This window comes from Danio rerio, chromosome 4 (assembly GCF_049306965.1).
Source record: "Danio rerio strain Tuebingen ecotype United States chromosome 4, GRCz12tu, whole genome shotgun sequence".
Classification (NCBI taxonomy): Eukaryota; Metazoa; Chordata; class Actinopteri; order Cypriniformes; family Danionidae; genus Danio; species Danio rerio.
In genome coordinates, this window is record NC_133179.1 from 3,775,146 (window position 1) to 3,791,943 (window position 16,798).

At 36.8% G+C, this 16,798-nt stretch overlaps 1 protein-coding gene across 2 annotated transcripts in view; it reads left to right on the forward strand.

The window, feature by feature from the left end:
* Positions 1-16,798, forward strand: part of atxn7l1 (ataxin 7-like 1) — a 23,501-nt gene continuing 6,703 nt past the window's right edge. For both annotated transcript variants that reach the window (XR_012401727.1, XM_003198215.7), the window contains exons 1-10: positions 1-88; positions 504-573; positions 2,490-2,582; positions 6,761-6,823; positions 8,313-8,496; positions 8,677-9,104; positions 12,045-12,127; positions 12,220-12,464; positions 13,913-14,102; positions 16,009-16,130. Coding sequence is in view for 1 of the 2 variants with exons in the window: in XM_003198215.7 (XP_003198263.2) it covers positions 6,808-6,823; positions 8,313-8,496; positions 8,677-9,104; positions 12,045-12,127; positions 12,220-12,464; positions 13,913-14,102; positions 16,009-16,130 (1,268 nt within the window). In the remaining variant the exon portion in view is untranslated. The remainder of the gene's footprint in view (positions 89-503; positions 574-2,489; positions 2,583-6,760; positions 6,824-8,312; positions 8,497-8,676; positions 9,105-12,044; positions 12,128-12,219; positions 12,465-13,912; positions 14,103-16,008; positions 16,131-16,798) is intronic.

A 16,798-nucleotide genomic window follows, 5' to 3' on the forward strand; every position in this document is an offset into this window, starting at 1 on the left:
GTCTGTGAAGGAAGAAGGAAGAGCAATGGCTACGCAGTACCGCCGCGCGCTCACACCGGAGCCAAACACGGGAGCCAAAACACACACCGTAAGTCCCGTTCAGCACCCGGATATGCTCCGGTACGACAATCCATAACGCCAGGCTTTTAGACGCATCCGTGCCTCCGTGCATCTGCATAAACAACGCGCTGTAAACACGCATGCATTCATATCAGCGCACGTCACTAGTGATTGACAGCTGTCATGCACTACACTACTTTACACGAGAACGCGCGAATGTTAGTGCGCCACGAGACGAGTGTGTATAAGTTTACATATTGTGTGTGCGTGTGTGTGTATTTGTGTATGTTTGTGCGTTAGTGTGTGTGTGTGTTGCATTGCTGGATCTAGACAGCCATCTAGCTACCAGTCTCTGTAACTGTGTGTGAGTGCTAGTTAACTGTTTGGTTACAGTGTGTGTTTTAATGTTGATTATTTTGTGTGTGTGTCTATGATGTTTTCAGATTTTTGCTATGATACTGGTGAGAAGAAGCTCTTGAAGTGATACAGAAGTGGTCAAACTCAGTTCTGCAGGTGTGTGTATGTGTGTGTGGGCGTTTCTTCCCTGTCATTGTGTTATTATTGTTGTCAGTGTTCATACTGGATTAATCACTGTTTACACCTACACTAGTTGTTTTTGGTGATAATGTCAGGAAACCAACATTTTAGCTGCTGATTCAACATGCTGATTATTTGCTGGATATTATTATTATTATTATTATTATTATTATGCAGCCAGATAAATGTTGTTTAAGGATTATAAATATTGTCAGATGTCATTTAAGTATTGTTTTTTTTATTTTTAGTAAAGAAAATAACAATTACATCTATAAAACAAGTACTTAATTTAATTGTATATATTTTATATTAATTATATAATATCCCATTTTTATTTATAATATAAATATTTATAATTTTGTTTTTATTTTAATCCATAATATTACAATGAATTGTTAATATTTTATTTACCTTAAAACTTTATTAATCTTTTATTTTTTGTTATTTGTATAATTGGAAGATTTTTTTTTACATAAAAATGGTGTTTATTTATTAATAATATAATAAGAACAAGAATAAGAATCAATCAAGAACCCCTAGAGCCTCTTAACCAATCAGAGCAGAACAGAGAGCCTTCTGACCAATTAGAGTAAAGTAGATCCTTCTGACTTATCAAAATAGAGTAGAGCATCTGACCAATCAGAGCAGAACAGATTAGAGCCATTTAACCAATCAGAGCAGAACAGAGTGGAGCCTTCTGACCAATCAGAGTAAAGTAGAGCCTTCTGACCCATCAGAGTGGAGTAAAGAAGAGCCTTCTGACCAATCAGAGTAAGTATAGCCTTCCATAGCCAATCAGAGCAGAGTAGAGCCATCTAACAAAGCCCAGTACAGTAGAGCCTTCTGACCAATCAGAGTAAAGTAGAGCCTTCTGACCAATCAGAGCAGAGCCTTATGGCCAATAAGAGCAGAACAGAGTAGAGCCATCTAACCAATCAGAGCAGAGGAGAACCTTCCGACCAATCAGAGCAGAACAGAGTCATCTAACCAATCAGAGCAGAGTAGAGACTTTTGACAGATTAGAGCAGAAGAGAGTAAAGCCATCTAACCAATCAGAGCAGAGAAGAGCCTTCTGACCAGTCAGAGCAGAGTAAAGAGTTCTGACCAATCAGAGCAAAGTGTTCTGACCAATTGGAGCAGAGCCATCGAACCAATCAGATTAAAGTATATGCACCGAACCAATTAAAGGAGAGCAAAGTCTTCTGACCAATCAGAGCTGAGTAGATCCCTCTGACAAACCAGAGCAGAGTACATCTATCTAACCAATCAGAGTAGAGCCTTCTGACCAATAAGAGCAGAACAGAGCCATCTAACCAATTAGAGCAGTGTACATCCATCTAACCAATCAGAGCAGATTATATACATCTGACTAATTAGAACAGAGTAGATCTATCTAACCAATCAGAGTAGAGCCTTCTGACCAATCAGAGCAGAACAGAGCCATCTAACCAATTAGAGCAGTGTACATCCATCTAACCAATCAGAGCAGATTATATACATCTGACTAATTAGAACAGAGTAGATCCATCTAACCAATCAGAGTAGAGCCTTCTGACCAATCAGAGCAGAACAGAAAACAGCCATTTAACCAATCAAAGCAGAGTAGATCAATCTAACCAATCAGAGCAGAGTGCAATCTTCTGACCAATCAGAGTAGAGTGTAATCTTTTGACCAATTAGAGCAGAGTGGACTGTGATATGGGAGGGGTTTATATAGACTGACTTTTAAACAAGCTGTTTCAGACACTGATAAAAAAAAGAGTTGATTCTGCTGTAAATATCAGGAGAAAATGGTGAAATTCTACTCATATCACAGCGATACAATTATTGCAATGTCACATTTTTTCAATATCGTTGAGTCTTAAAATCGATGCTTGGTTTTTGGGTTGTAGAAATGCTCGTGTATGGTCACGTCTCAGCCCATGAGGATTTCTGCCATGTCTGCAAAAGAGTCTATAAGCCTCAGGACGACCTGACTCCATACGGTAAGTGTGTGTGTTATCCATCAATTATATACAGTATCGTCAAGGCACATTCTGCCCCCATAATTTTTATTTCATGAAATAATGAAAACGAATAAAAGCAAACAACAACTCTGTGCTGAAGCTTCAGTCTGTGCTTTAATGATAATAGTTATGCTTGTCTCAGTGGACTCCTAATTAAATAAAACCCTTAATTCGATGCCTAAAGCACATAAATACACAGCTGATATGCGAAAATAACCAGGTGTGAGGATATAACAGAAGTTTTCACTGCTGTGAGGCAGAAATGATGCAGTCATTTGCTGTTTACGTCATTGTTTACGTGTTGCATCCCACAAAACAGCCGTTTGAACCTCAGTTTTACACCCACAGTGTGTTAAGACACAGTTTTAATGTAGGGAACATCATCAGCATATATTACAGAATTGTGTGTGAGAGAAACAGACTGGATCCAGGTAACAGTATCCAGGTTGTTTAGCTTGTTATTGAAGCTGTTTTAATATTTTATTTTCCATTTGTGCCCAGTCTCTTTCTTATGGGGGAGTCATGAACACTCTTTGGATGTTGTTGTGGGGTCTTTTGTGACCTCTTGGATAAGTTGTCGCTGCTCTCTTGGGTCTTTTTGATTGGCTGGCCACTCATCGGAAGGGTCTCGACTTTTCCATGTTTTTGCTATTTGTAAATAATGGTTGTGGTTTGCTGCAGTCCTAAAGCTTTAGAAAAGGCTTCATAACCTTTGCCAGATTGGTAGGGAACTGACATTTCAACACAGTGTTGAGATCCCGAATGCATCAATGCTGTGTACACACAAAAACTTTGTGTACGCCAGGTTTCACGCTCATATTTGGATTTACTAACGATGAAATGAACGTGAGAATATGCGTTGATCCATGCCAACTTCATGTCTGGTGTACGTGTATTTCTCGTCTGTTTGTTTTATTTCCATTGGCGACTCCTAGAGGCAGTTGTGTTAAACTGCACACTAGAAAGTATCTTTGAGCCATGCAATGGCAGCTGTATGGGACGAGATTACTGCAAATTGTATTAAAGCGATCTAAAAAGTAAAAAGCAATACGTTTTCTCTTTGCACAACCAGATGGCAGTCTTTTTACTTTTATTTCGGGGGTGCAGATTGCATAAATTATATATATATATATATATATATATATATATATATATATATATATATATATATATATATATATATATATATTAGGGGTGTCAAAAATAAAAGTTTTTTTGGTGCACTGCGATGCAGACGCGGACAATTCGGTATCGGTTGAGTAATAATCATAACCGGTTATTACTGACGTCATTTACCTCATATGCGCTCTGTCGCGAGGGAGGCGATCGCGAGTATTTTCAGCGCTTTAACTACTTGAAACTCATAAACTGTGCACAATTTCACTGTGTGTGTTTGCTGGATCACAGTGCTTTCACTGACATATACAACAATAGCCCCTATTTCACTGAGATCAAGAGAATGAAAGTAGCCTACTCCATTTCTCTCTCTCTCTCTCGCGCGCGCTCTGTCTCTCGCTCTGTCTCTGTCTCTCTCTCTCTCTTTCTCACACACACACAGTGGCCCATTTGACCTGCTGGCGTGGCTTTTCTTCTCATATCGGCTGTTTTACAGCGTTACTTTTGCATCCAGAAACGAGCGCGTGTCTGCAGAGTTTTCTCCACCGTGTCTATCATACATCAGCTGTGACATCGCCGCTGCCACTTATTAGCATCACTCATCTGTGAAGAACGCAGCGCGCAAGAGCCAATCGCAACCGTTTTTTTTGAGGGTGTGACCAATCAAAGGGGTGTAAGAGAACTAGACAAGGATCAGAAATTGAGCTGGATGTTTATATTTGTTTATATTATTTGCTAAATGCTCGTTTTGTTTAAAGTTACAGTTTATATATCTGACTGTATGTATTAAATGACAAAATTGTATTACAAATAATATATAAATATAAATATATTCAAACATTTTAATACAAGAAATGCTGCTGTGAAGAAAATAAAAAACTGTGTATGGAAAGCACCGTCAATGCACCGTGATGCACCGAAATATCGAATTGAACCGAATCGATGGCATGATAATCGTAACCGAACCGTGAGACTAGTGTAGGTTATATATATAGATATATATGTATATATATATATATATATATATATATATATATATATATATATATATATATATATATATATATATATATATTAGTTGAAATATTTACTATTTTCCCATGTGTATAAAACTACTACTGTAAGAAAATTCAGTACATTCTTTCAGCATTATCTTTGCTTGAACTGACCCGATCTAATCCTGTTTATATGAATTGAACCTGCTCCCGACCAGGTTTGAGCTACCAGAACTGTTGCCATGACAACAACTCTCGGATCAGTTTTAAAAAACAAAACGATCCTGGATCGTGTCAAATCTTCACTAACCAAATCCAGCTAACTGAGTAATCCACGTACGAAGAACGGACCCCTGGTCATAACCTTTCATACATACACTTGTCTTGTTTTCCAGTACAAACATGTTTTCTTAAGCAAAAGAAAAGTATTTTTTACTTTTAGAAAAGTATCAAAATGAAATTAGATCTTGCTTAATTTAAGAAATGAAATACTTTTTTTTAATACAACGATTATTACCATTTTTAAAAATTTTTTGCTTCTGAAGTAAATGCATTTGAACAAGAGAAAAACAAATGCGCTTTCCTTTAAAACAACAACAACACCATATTCATCACACGCAGGGCAGAGTCCTCCTCCATCAGAGGTTTTCCAGCTCGCCGTGTTTGCTTTGGTTTTATCCGGGGGTTTGCTGGAGCTCAGCAGCTCACATCTGCCTTTGGTCTTGTGCCCAGACCACGTGTGTTCACGAACGGAGAGGTGTTCGCTCGGCAGGAGGCAAGGCTAATGGTAGGCAATGCTAATAGTAGGCCTGTTGGCAGATGGCCCTCACTCTCGCCCCCTGCTGGTGGCGTTTGCTCAATAAAAAACATCCAGAGCTGCGTTTTTCTCTTTGGCCTCCCTTCAGGCAGCTGCGAGGTTCAGCACAGGGGTCAAAGACTCGCAGCTATTCAGCTCAAGCGCCGCAGCACAGAAACTCTTTCGCTTTCTGTTTTTTCTCTCTCGTTCATCCCCTCCAGCACACAGGCTGGGTAAGTGCTTCTTTTGATCACGCCTCACGTGTTTGCTTAGTTTTTTTTGCATGTGTGTGTGTGGGTGTGTGTGTCGTGAGCACTACAGCTAGTGGTCATTTTCTGCGAGTATTCCGGATGTAAACAAATGCAGATCAGCTGGTGCTTGTAGCTTCCTGCCGTCTGTCAGACAGACCACACACACACACACACACACACCGAGAGAAAGAGAGACACGCACTTACTCTCTTACACAAATACACTTGTAAGGCTATCTTTATGAGGACTTCCCTTAGAACAGGGGTGTCCAAACTCAGTCCTGGAGGGCTGGTGTCCAGGAAAGTTTAGCTCCAACCCTAATCAAACACACCAGCTAATCAAGCTCTTACTAGATATACTAGAAACCTCCTGGCAGGTGTGTTGAAGCAAGTTGGACATAAACTCTCCAGGACACCGGCCCTCCAGGACTTGAGTTTGGACACCCCTGCCTTAGAAGTAATGATGTTTAGAGACTGTATATTCTCTCCTAATTCCCCAATCTTACCCCTAAAACAAATCTCACAGGATACATCGGCATTTTTACATAGTCAAGATACTTCATTCTGTGTGGTTTCTGAGCCATTTTCCTCATTGTGACCAGAAAAATGACCCTGCAAGGTCAAAAATTGGACTGCTATTGCTATGCTATACGTCCATGCTCAGAAATGATACTCTATTTCCCAGGGGAGTGCACAACGACAACGTTATAGGAGAGTTTGCCTTAAGGGTCATTTATTTATTTCTTGGTCGGTGGTCAAATTCGACAGTGGGCGAGGGGTTTCTTCTCACTGTGATCAGCTTTGTTTTTGGAGTCTGCTGTTGGTGGATGAGATGCGGTGTGAAGGCCAAAGACTGGCTCATGAGCTGCCAGATGCAGCATTATTATTATTTTTATGATCATTATTACAGTTTTTCTGTATGGTGTTCTGGCGTGTTTTGAGACCCCAGACATCAATAACATGCTGTAGGCCACTGATTTGTGTGTGTTTGTGTTTGCAGGTTGTTCACAGTGAGTAGACCAGGAGCGTCTCCAGCCATCCAGAGCCATGCACAGCAAGAATCGTAAGAATATACTAATATCAATATGTATTACTGCATGATGTTTTTTCTGTTTTATGCATGATGAATTTATTGGAAATTTAAAATGACATGGTTGCCTCACAGCAAGAAGGTCGCTGGTTTGAGTCTCGTCTGGGTCAGTTGGCATTTCTATGTGGAGTTTGCATGTTTTACCCATGTTGGTGTGGGTTTTCTCCGGGTGCTCCGGTTTGCCCCACACACATGCACTATTGAATAAACTAAATTGGAGCTGTATGGGTGTTTCCCAGAACTGGGTTGCAGCTGGAATGGCATCCGCTGTGTAAAACATATGTTGGAATAGTTGGCTGTTCATTCTGCTGTGGCGACCCCTGATGAATAAAGGGACTAAGCCGAAAGAAAAGGAACTAATGAATGAAAATGAAGGAACATCATCAATGCTGCAAAGTTTTTTATTTAGATGCTTTTAGAGTGGTTCTTTTGTAATTTAATACTTGTGAGAATTTCTCGCCTCTTTTGAAGTCTAAAAAATTAGTAAATGCAGTAAAACCACAATAAAAGCATGGTAACTAGTGCTGTATTTAAATAGTAAAATAGTAAACTAGGACCTAACCGGGTGTAACTAGTATGGGTGTTTTATGAAATGATTCTTTGTGAATGCATAAAAAGTTATGCTTATTTTGAATGCACATTTAATGCGTCTCCATAAGTCTCCATAAGTCAATATATATATATATATATATAAATGTAATTTTATTAAACTGTATCTATAAATCATAAATTATTTAATTGTACTTTATATAGAAATCATTAGATTGAAATTAACATTTCAAGTGAATCAAATAAATGTTTAAAGTTATTTATTATGTAATTTATTATTTTTAATATATATATTATATATTATATTATATATTTGATATATTTAAATTACTATTTAAAATAATTTATTATATAAAATCTAACTTTATATTAAAATATTACTTTATTATTGTACTGTATCTATAAATCATTATATTTTAATTAACATTTCAATTGAATTTATTATATATTATATTATCTTATTTAATATTTTTATCTTATTTCAATTAATATTTTAAATAATTTATTGTATATTAGTTTATATCATATTATTTTATTGTACTGTATCTATAAATCATATTTTAATACATATTTAAAATAAAATATTATATAATATTACGTATTTATTTTGTGTATAATATATTCATAATATATATATTATATACTAAATTTATTTATTTTTACTTTTTTTTTCATGTAAGATTTTATTAATGAGCCGAACACTGTCTCTTACAGTTCTCTCGAATATTACAATTTTACAACTGATTAGCATAATTTTGTACACTGTGAAATAATTCATCAATGCTACAGCATCCCATGACTCCCTTTTTTCAGAAGATCTTTCATAATATTATAGATCAGACAATTTTAAAGTGCATTGCCCCGCATGCGTCTGTTTCTCATGCATGTGTTGTGTTTTGCTGGGTATCTCCAGAGAGGAGGCACTGCTCGCCCAGCAGCTCCAGGACGCCTCTGGTTCCTGTAAAGGCCAAGCTCTCTGTGGGTCAGAGCGACGGGGAGCCGCTGGCCTTCAGGGTCCCTCGAGATTACCCTCACTCTCGCTTCAGCAGGGCCCCGCTGGCCGTCTACCCACCCAAAGGAGCTCGAGCCAAAGCCTGGTGCGTGAAAAACTCCCTACAGGACTTTGGGGAATATTGACTACCCTTTCATTATGTTGGAAGCTGTTTTTGCCCCATTGACTTCCATTATAATGACAGCATATTACCATGCATTCTTGATTGTTGCTGGTTTTCCCTGTTGGACTTGTCATCTTTACATCTTGACTGTCTTTTCTCCAGCGTGTCTTTGCCGGTGGTGAGTCTAGAGAAGATGCCATGTTTCAGCAGATCGGAGGGCTCTAATATTAAAGTGAACTCCACATCTGCGTCTCCAGTGTCTTCTCTTTCCTCCACGTCTTCCTCTCCATCTTCTGCTCCTCTTAAATCCTCGTTGACGTCTCCAGCATCTCAGAAAAGTCAGGAGAAACTTCTGAACGGCCGCGGCCCTGTGACTCATCGCTCGGTTACTCCTCCATCCATGATTGACAGGCAGCCCAGCCCATCACGGTCGCCTCTGGAGAAAAGGCCCGCCCCCTCCCCACTGGATAAAAGACCTGCGAGTTCTACATCTCCTTCCCTATTGGACCGCAGAACAATAGTCCCGCCTTCTTCTCCAGACAAGAAGCAGCAGAATGGAGCCAAGGGCGGGAAACATCGGAGGGTTTCAGGTGAGTGGGGATTGTTTTGGTGTGCGTTGAGTCATAAATGTTTCTTTTGTAATACTTTATTTATCAGTATTTACAAGAAATAGAAAAACTAACATTATTACAACATTAAATTCAAGTTATTATTAAATTAAATTGACTTATTAGCCCTCCTTTATTAATTTAATTCTGTTTAAATATATTTTAAAAGTGTTTGGTTAATGGAGATGTTTTAACACATTGTTATATGATAACTATATATTAATAACTATATAATAACTCAATTCTGTTGTCTTTGGCATGATGACACTACATGCTCATGTTCATTAGTTGCTGGTCTTTGTGTTCAGTATGGACTGGTTTTGAGCGGATGGTCACTCGTCTCTCTCTGTACGTTGTTTACTCAGTTTTCGCCCCCACTGGAGCTTTGATTTATGCTGTGTAATTGGCTGCTTTGGGTTGCCAGATCCTCAGCTTTGCGTGCAGCAGCACCACAGACACTCAGAGTGTTTCTCCATTGTGTTTAAAATACCACAGAGATAAAAGCTCTGCACTGAAATCCGCTTCCAGCCTTGCTGTCTAGATAGGGTGCATATGAAATGAGAAGAAAAACATTGAAAGTGATGGCTTGGGGATATTTAGCAGATAATAATAACTGATTCCAGTACATCTGACATATGGTGTTACTTTACGATGCATGAGATACTATTGTAATTGTATCAATTAGGGTTGGGCGATGTCGACCAATTTGGCATGGTGTGATGTTTAACGTGAAACATCGCGATGGACGATGGCATTGTCGTCGTTGTTGGCGGTGAATTAATTACTTATGTATAATTAATTAATACATAGTGAATTGATTAATTGTAGCCTACAGTTTCAACTACCTGTCCCGCAAGGTCTTTGTTATTTACCTATAAACAAATCATAAATAAATAAAGATAAGTTACACACAAATTATCACCTGTCAATCATTTTTTCTGAGGGACTCTGGCATGAATAGGCAGAGTGATCTGTGTCGTTATGATGTCCTCCACAAACTTGGTTGGTAAATAAGGCGCACAACCAACCAACCAACCAACAGTATCTGAGGTTTTTACTAAAACTAATAAGTACAAGCGTGATAGAGAAAGATTGAAGCAGTGTACTGACGCTGTGACACGTTACTTGATAGATTCAAAAGACCGAAGAGTCGTTAGATTGAGACAAGATTAATTGAATATCACTTTTAACAACTATAGTGAGATGACATCCAGCGGTACATCCTTGATAAACTGTCTGACATGCACTGCTCTCTGGGCTTTTGTGCTCAAAGCACCCGCTGACTGCTGGAGCTCAGACGCGCGCATACGCTGCAGCACATGGCCGAGTTTGTGTTTGGTCTTGTGATGTGCGTTTTCAGTGGTATAGTGTGGATGGAGAGCGGTTCAGAAATGCTAAATGAAACGCTAGTGTGGACGTGGATCGTTTTCGTTCTAAAATGGCATTTTAAAACTAAGACGTATTAGTGTAAACGGGGCCTGAGTGTGTATTTTTCGCGAACGGGTTGCTGCTTTAAGGGGGGGCGGAGCAGAGGATTGCAATGTCGGCTCAGCGTCATGATGTCTATCGTGATGGATCGACCCAACCCTAATATTAATACTTTGTTTTATTGTTCATTTTAGTGTATGTTTCAGTAATTTTGTTGTGTAAATATAAAATTTTCTAAATATATAATTTTATTATTATTATTATTATTATTATCTTAGTTTTAGCTCAAAGTAAACTAAATGAAAATGAAAAATATTTATATATTAAACATTTTTAAGGAAAAGCGGCAAAAATATATATATAGGGAAAATATTTAAGTATTACAAATATAGCCTAGCTCATAGACATAATATATATAGTAATATCACACGAGTAGCAGTGCGATATGGCTGTATATCGGCACTGGTGGGGGCACTAAGGCACTCGGTCTGCAGCCTCATGCTAACACACGCCTCCCACCAGTGCCGATATACAGCCATATCGCACTGCTACGACTGTGATATTGCGTTTATACAACAGTTTGACGGCATAATTGTGTATATAAAAACAAAATCAAACATGGAGAGTCTTAAAAACCCTTTTGTATGAGGAACTACTTTCTTCTGCGTTGGATTCAAATCATAAGCTGACAGTTAAACAGCTGAGCTAGAATCTTTTTAAACTTTACATCTGTGGTGTCTGCTTGTTGCTGGCTGTATTTGGGCGGAGTAATACACGAAGGGTAAAGAGGCTGTACGGGTGCTGATATCACTTAAATATATCACGGCTATCAGCCAATCAAATTCGAGAACCAGATAGAACTGTTGTATAAATATATACATATATAAATTTTGTATTTACATTTTTAATTGAATTCGTATATGTATGTACAGTATGTGTGTATATAAATTTGTTAAAATCCAGATACATTAATATATACATGCCTATGTGTATACAGTTTTAAATTGTATGCATATAAAATACAAACTTTTCTTAATAGAAATATTAATAATAATACAGATTAAATAAAATTAATAGTACATTCATTTTTTTTAGTTCAGATTGATGTACAAAATACCTTATGCAAAAAGATATTATACAAATATTTATTATAACCTGTATTATTTGTCTTATATGAGTAGCTTATTGATGAGGTATTTACTCTATCCACATGTTCAGGTAGGAGTTCAGATGCAAAAGCCTCTAAGTGCCATCTAAAATTAGCATTTTTCTCAGGCTCCAATGTTTGTGCAGTTATTTCACTTTAAAGGCAATGAATCTAAACTATTATTTGCCATAAATGTGAAATTACTGAACCCATAGACAGGATCCTGAGGAAAATGCTCATTTAAAAAGAACATTTCAGATGCCACTTAAAGGCTTTTGCATCTGAACTCCACATGTTTGTGTTATTTTTAGCCAAATATGCCTTTTGATTTTAATTTTGTCGTTCAGGGCGAGTGTTTGATCCTAATAAGCACTGTGGGGTTTTGGACCCGGAGACAAAGCGGCCTTGTACTCGATCTTTAACCTGTAAGGTTGGTACCGTCCCTCATTAATGCATCATTTAATCATCATACATTGAAACTTAATTACTATTATACATTGTGTTTGATGGATTGTATTGCAGACTCACTCTCTGACCCACCGGCGAGCCGTCCCGGGGCGAAGGAAAGACTTTGACGTCCTCTTGGCGGAGCATAAAGGACGGGCGAAGGAAAAGGAGACGGGGCCGAAAAAAGATGTTCAAGCAGGCAGCCAGTCAGTGCAGGTCACACCGTCACATGATGCAGCACCCAGCCTATCAACAAGCTGCACCAATGGCAAGACTACGCCCACTCTCAAACTGCGGATGGCCAATTCACACTTACACAAGTACGTACTGAGACCTGTAAAGTTAAATAGGAGCATTTTAAAGAATTGTACTTTTATTTTTAAATTGACAGAACAAATAAATGGTCATTTAAATCAGGGAGACGTTTTATGATTAGTAGGAATAGTTTTATATTTTATGTTTTCATTTTAAAAGTTAAGTTTTAGTCATTTTGTAGCTCATATTTATCTGTTTTATATAGTTTGTAAATTTGTATTGTTTGGTTTTAAATTTAGTAGAACTGAAGTGTTAATATTTTCTTGGAAAATCTGAAATAACTATATATATATATATATATATATATATATATATATATATATATATATATATATATATATATATATATATAAAACTATATATAAATAACTATATATAAATAACTAAATATATAACTATAAACTAAATATATAACTATAAACTAACTATATATATATATTCAGCATATACACACACACACACACACACACACACACACACAGAATTATTCACCCCTTTGTGTGTGTGTGTATATATATATATATATATATATATATATATATATATATATATATATATATATATATATATATATATAAAACTATATATAAATAACTATATATAAATAACTAAATATATAACTATAAACTAAATATATAACTATAAACTAACTATATATATATATTCAGCATATACACACACACACACAGAATTATTCACCCCTTTGTGTGTGTGTATATATATATATATATATATATATATATATATATATATATATATATATATATATAATATTATATTATATTTTGAACATATAGTTTTGTACAGTATTAGCAAACAATACAAATTAAAAATTTATACAAAACTATATATTGCAAAAATAAAAAAATAACCCCTGTTAGTAAAAATAAATACTTAAATAAAAATAAATTAAAGCTAAATGGAATGTTAAGATTAAATAAATAAAAACACATCCATAAAAAACTGAATAAACCTGAATATTTTAAACCAAATGCTAGTTCAAAATGGGAAGAAATACCATTGGCTATGTAATTAATGGTAAAATCAATAATTAAAAAGACAAACATCGGAAAACATTTCAATTTAAAAAAAGGCTGAATAGTTTCTATTTTACAAATGAATTTAAAACTAAACAATTGAAATGTTAATATGAGATGGAAAATAAAAAAGACCTTTAGAAATGTTGCACATAAAAAAAAAACACTGGATTAAATGAGTCACGTATAGTCTACAATCAGAAAAACTTTGTTTTATGAAAAGATCATATAAGTGATTATTTACCATCTGGCAACCTTTTCCAACCTTTTTGCACGTTGCTTTATCTGTATTGTATATGTTATGGGGGATTTGTTATATTCCCTGTTTTCTCTTAGTTCTGTTTTTCTGCCTAAAAAACGAAATGAAAGATTGCACATAAATAAATAAATGCTGTATGTTTTGTTTTGTTCCTCAGAGTGTGTGGGGGTGCCGGTGCAGTGGTTTTGAGCTCAGCACCCGCTCCCCCTCCTCCAGATCCAGTGCCCAGCTGGCAGAAACCCAGCGCTGACACGCGTCTGTCCAGTGATGAAGGAGAAATGGAGCCGTCTGAAGAGTCTGAGAAGCTGCTGTGCCATTATTCACCAAACCACCCACGAGCCATGAGCGTGAGCTGAGCTAAAACACTATTCACCACTCTAGAGTACTAACATTTCTGTCTTCAACTCATGCTAGAGTTTAAAACTGCAAGTCATAGTCAGAAATAGACTCTGGATTTGTGCATTTTTTTACCCTTGTGCTTATTAACACTCTAGCTTTCAACATGCACCATAAGCCAAGAGAATACAGATGCTTTTTAAATGTTAAAGGATTTTGACTATTTAAAAGTAAAACTACTAATATAGGATGTAATATATATATATATATATATATATATATATATATATATATATATATATATATATATATATATATATATATATATATATAAGCAATATCACACGAGTAGCAGTGCGATATGGCTGTATATCAGCACTAGTGGGAGGCGTGCATTGCCTTAGCATCCCAGCAGTGCTGATATACAGCCATATTGCACTGCTACGAGTGTGATATTGCATTTATACAACAGTTCAACATCACAGTCCTGTATATAAATAAGAAATCAAACACGGAGACTCTAAAAACTCTTTTTTTTATTAGGAACTACTTTTTTCCGCCATTCATTCACATCTGCAGCTGACATCAGAACAGCAGAAGCCGTTACTAATTCACCAAAGTCACGTTACAGCTATTGTTTGAATGATTCTGTCTAAAGTGATGACAAAACGGCTGATTTTGCTCACATTTTAAGATTATAAGGCTGAACGTGATATGAAATGCCATCAGTCTACAGAGATATCTTCTTACAGTGTTACAGTCTACAGTATTTCTCTGTTGCAATCAGGATTTTACAATAATTAACCCCGAAAATAACAACAAATCCACTAACGTTACCAGACTGCTGTTGTGTTTGCGATAAGGAAAAACGCTAAACACACTTTGCTTATTTTAATCTGCCAACACAACACACTTTTCTGATATGCGAGCAAATCGGTATAAATACAGCACTACAACATACAAAAAGAGAGAGATCATCGTACCTGCCAACATGTCTCTGAAAACGCGGGAGACCGGGGGGAAGAGAGAGTGTTCGGGGGTGAGGTTGAGAACAGGATGTAGCAGGTTTTGGGCGACCGCTTCGATCGGGTACTGTACCAAAGTTGGCAACCCGGGGGTGTTCAGTTTACAGACTGTACCAAAGAGGGGGGTTGGTGAAATTACGGGAGTTTTTTTAGAAAGAAATAAAAATGGGATGTTTGCGGAAGACTGGTCTGAAATACGGGATACTCCCATGAAAAACGGAAGTGTTGGCAGGTATTGCTTACCAGTTTAATATTGATTTGATCTGCTGTATTTACAAATCAGACTGTTATATCTTCTAAGCGTAAGGGCTTATTATGTGGTTCTGTCGCCCTCTTGTGGATAGAAAACATCAACTTTTGCAGACGAGCTGTCTCTCAGATATTGTAAATATTTTAAAATAGGCACTATTCTTGCAAATAATTGATTAAAAAAGCCTCAAAAGTATATTTTGTTGTCTAACAACAGTAATATTTGTCAAACTGTGGTGTCTGCTTGTTCCTGGTTGTATGTGGGCGGAGTAATACACAAAGGGTAAAGAGGCTGTACGGATGCTGATGTTACTTCAATATATCACGGCTATCAGCCAATCGGATTCGAGATCCTGACAGAACTGTTGTATAAATATATATATAGTTATATACAGAGTCAAAAAAAGTTCGTCTACGTTGCTTATGGTTTGGATTACATGAAATTCACCTTCAGACTGCTCTGAAAAATGCTAATAAATCCATTAACTATGTTTCGGTCCCCCTATTTTTAATAAAAATACTTTAAAATATTGCATGAAAATACGATTAATGGCAACACCAAGGTGTGTTAAAAAGGGTCTTCTATAAAGGGTCCATTGAAGTGTATGACGTGTGTCCTGACTAATGTCCTGTGTTGCTCCAGTGCTGTGCGTTCAGCAGTCGGCTGATGGGACGGGGTCATTACGTGTTTGACAGACGGTGGGATCGGGTGAGGCTGGCGCTTCACTGCATGGTGGAGAAACACGTCAACTCTCTGATGTGGAGGTGCAGAACACACACACACACACTGATTTCTTTTATCTTTGCCATGATGACAGCACATAATATTTGACTAGATATTTTTCAAGAGACTAGTATTCAGCTTAAAGTGACATTTAAAGGCTTTTTTTTCCTCATTGTACAGTTGAAACCAGAGGTTTACATAAACAATAAAAAGGCTCATAACCATTTAAAAAAAGGCAGATGTTAATGTGACTAAACTTTTTCTCTTTTAGGCAAGTTAGGATTATCACATTTGTTGCTGTTATGCTTAATAGCCGAATAATAAAAGAGATATTTATTGAGAAATTGTTGTTTACAAGCAATAAGATTATTCTGCCTCTGAAAAAGCTCAGATGATGATGTCAAAGTTTTGGAGGTTTCTGATTGGCTAATTGACAACATTTGAGTTAATTGGAGGCACAGCTGTAGAATAGTATTTAAGAAAAACCTCAAACACACTGCTTCCTTGTGTGACAACATGAGAAAATCAACGAGCCAGAATCAACAAAAAAGCCAGTTTACAATTTGCTAAATTACACTGGGAATAAGACAAATGTTTGGAGACATGTCCTGTGGTCTGATGGAGCTAAGATTGAACTGTTAGGTCATAATGACCAGTGTTACATTTGGAGGACAAAGGGGAAAGCTTACAAGCCTAGGAACACCATCCC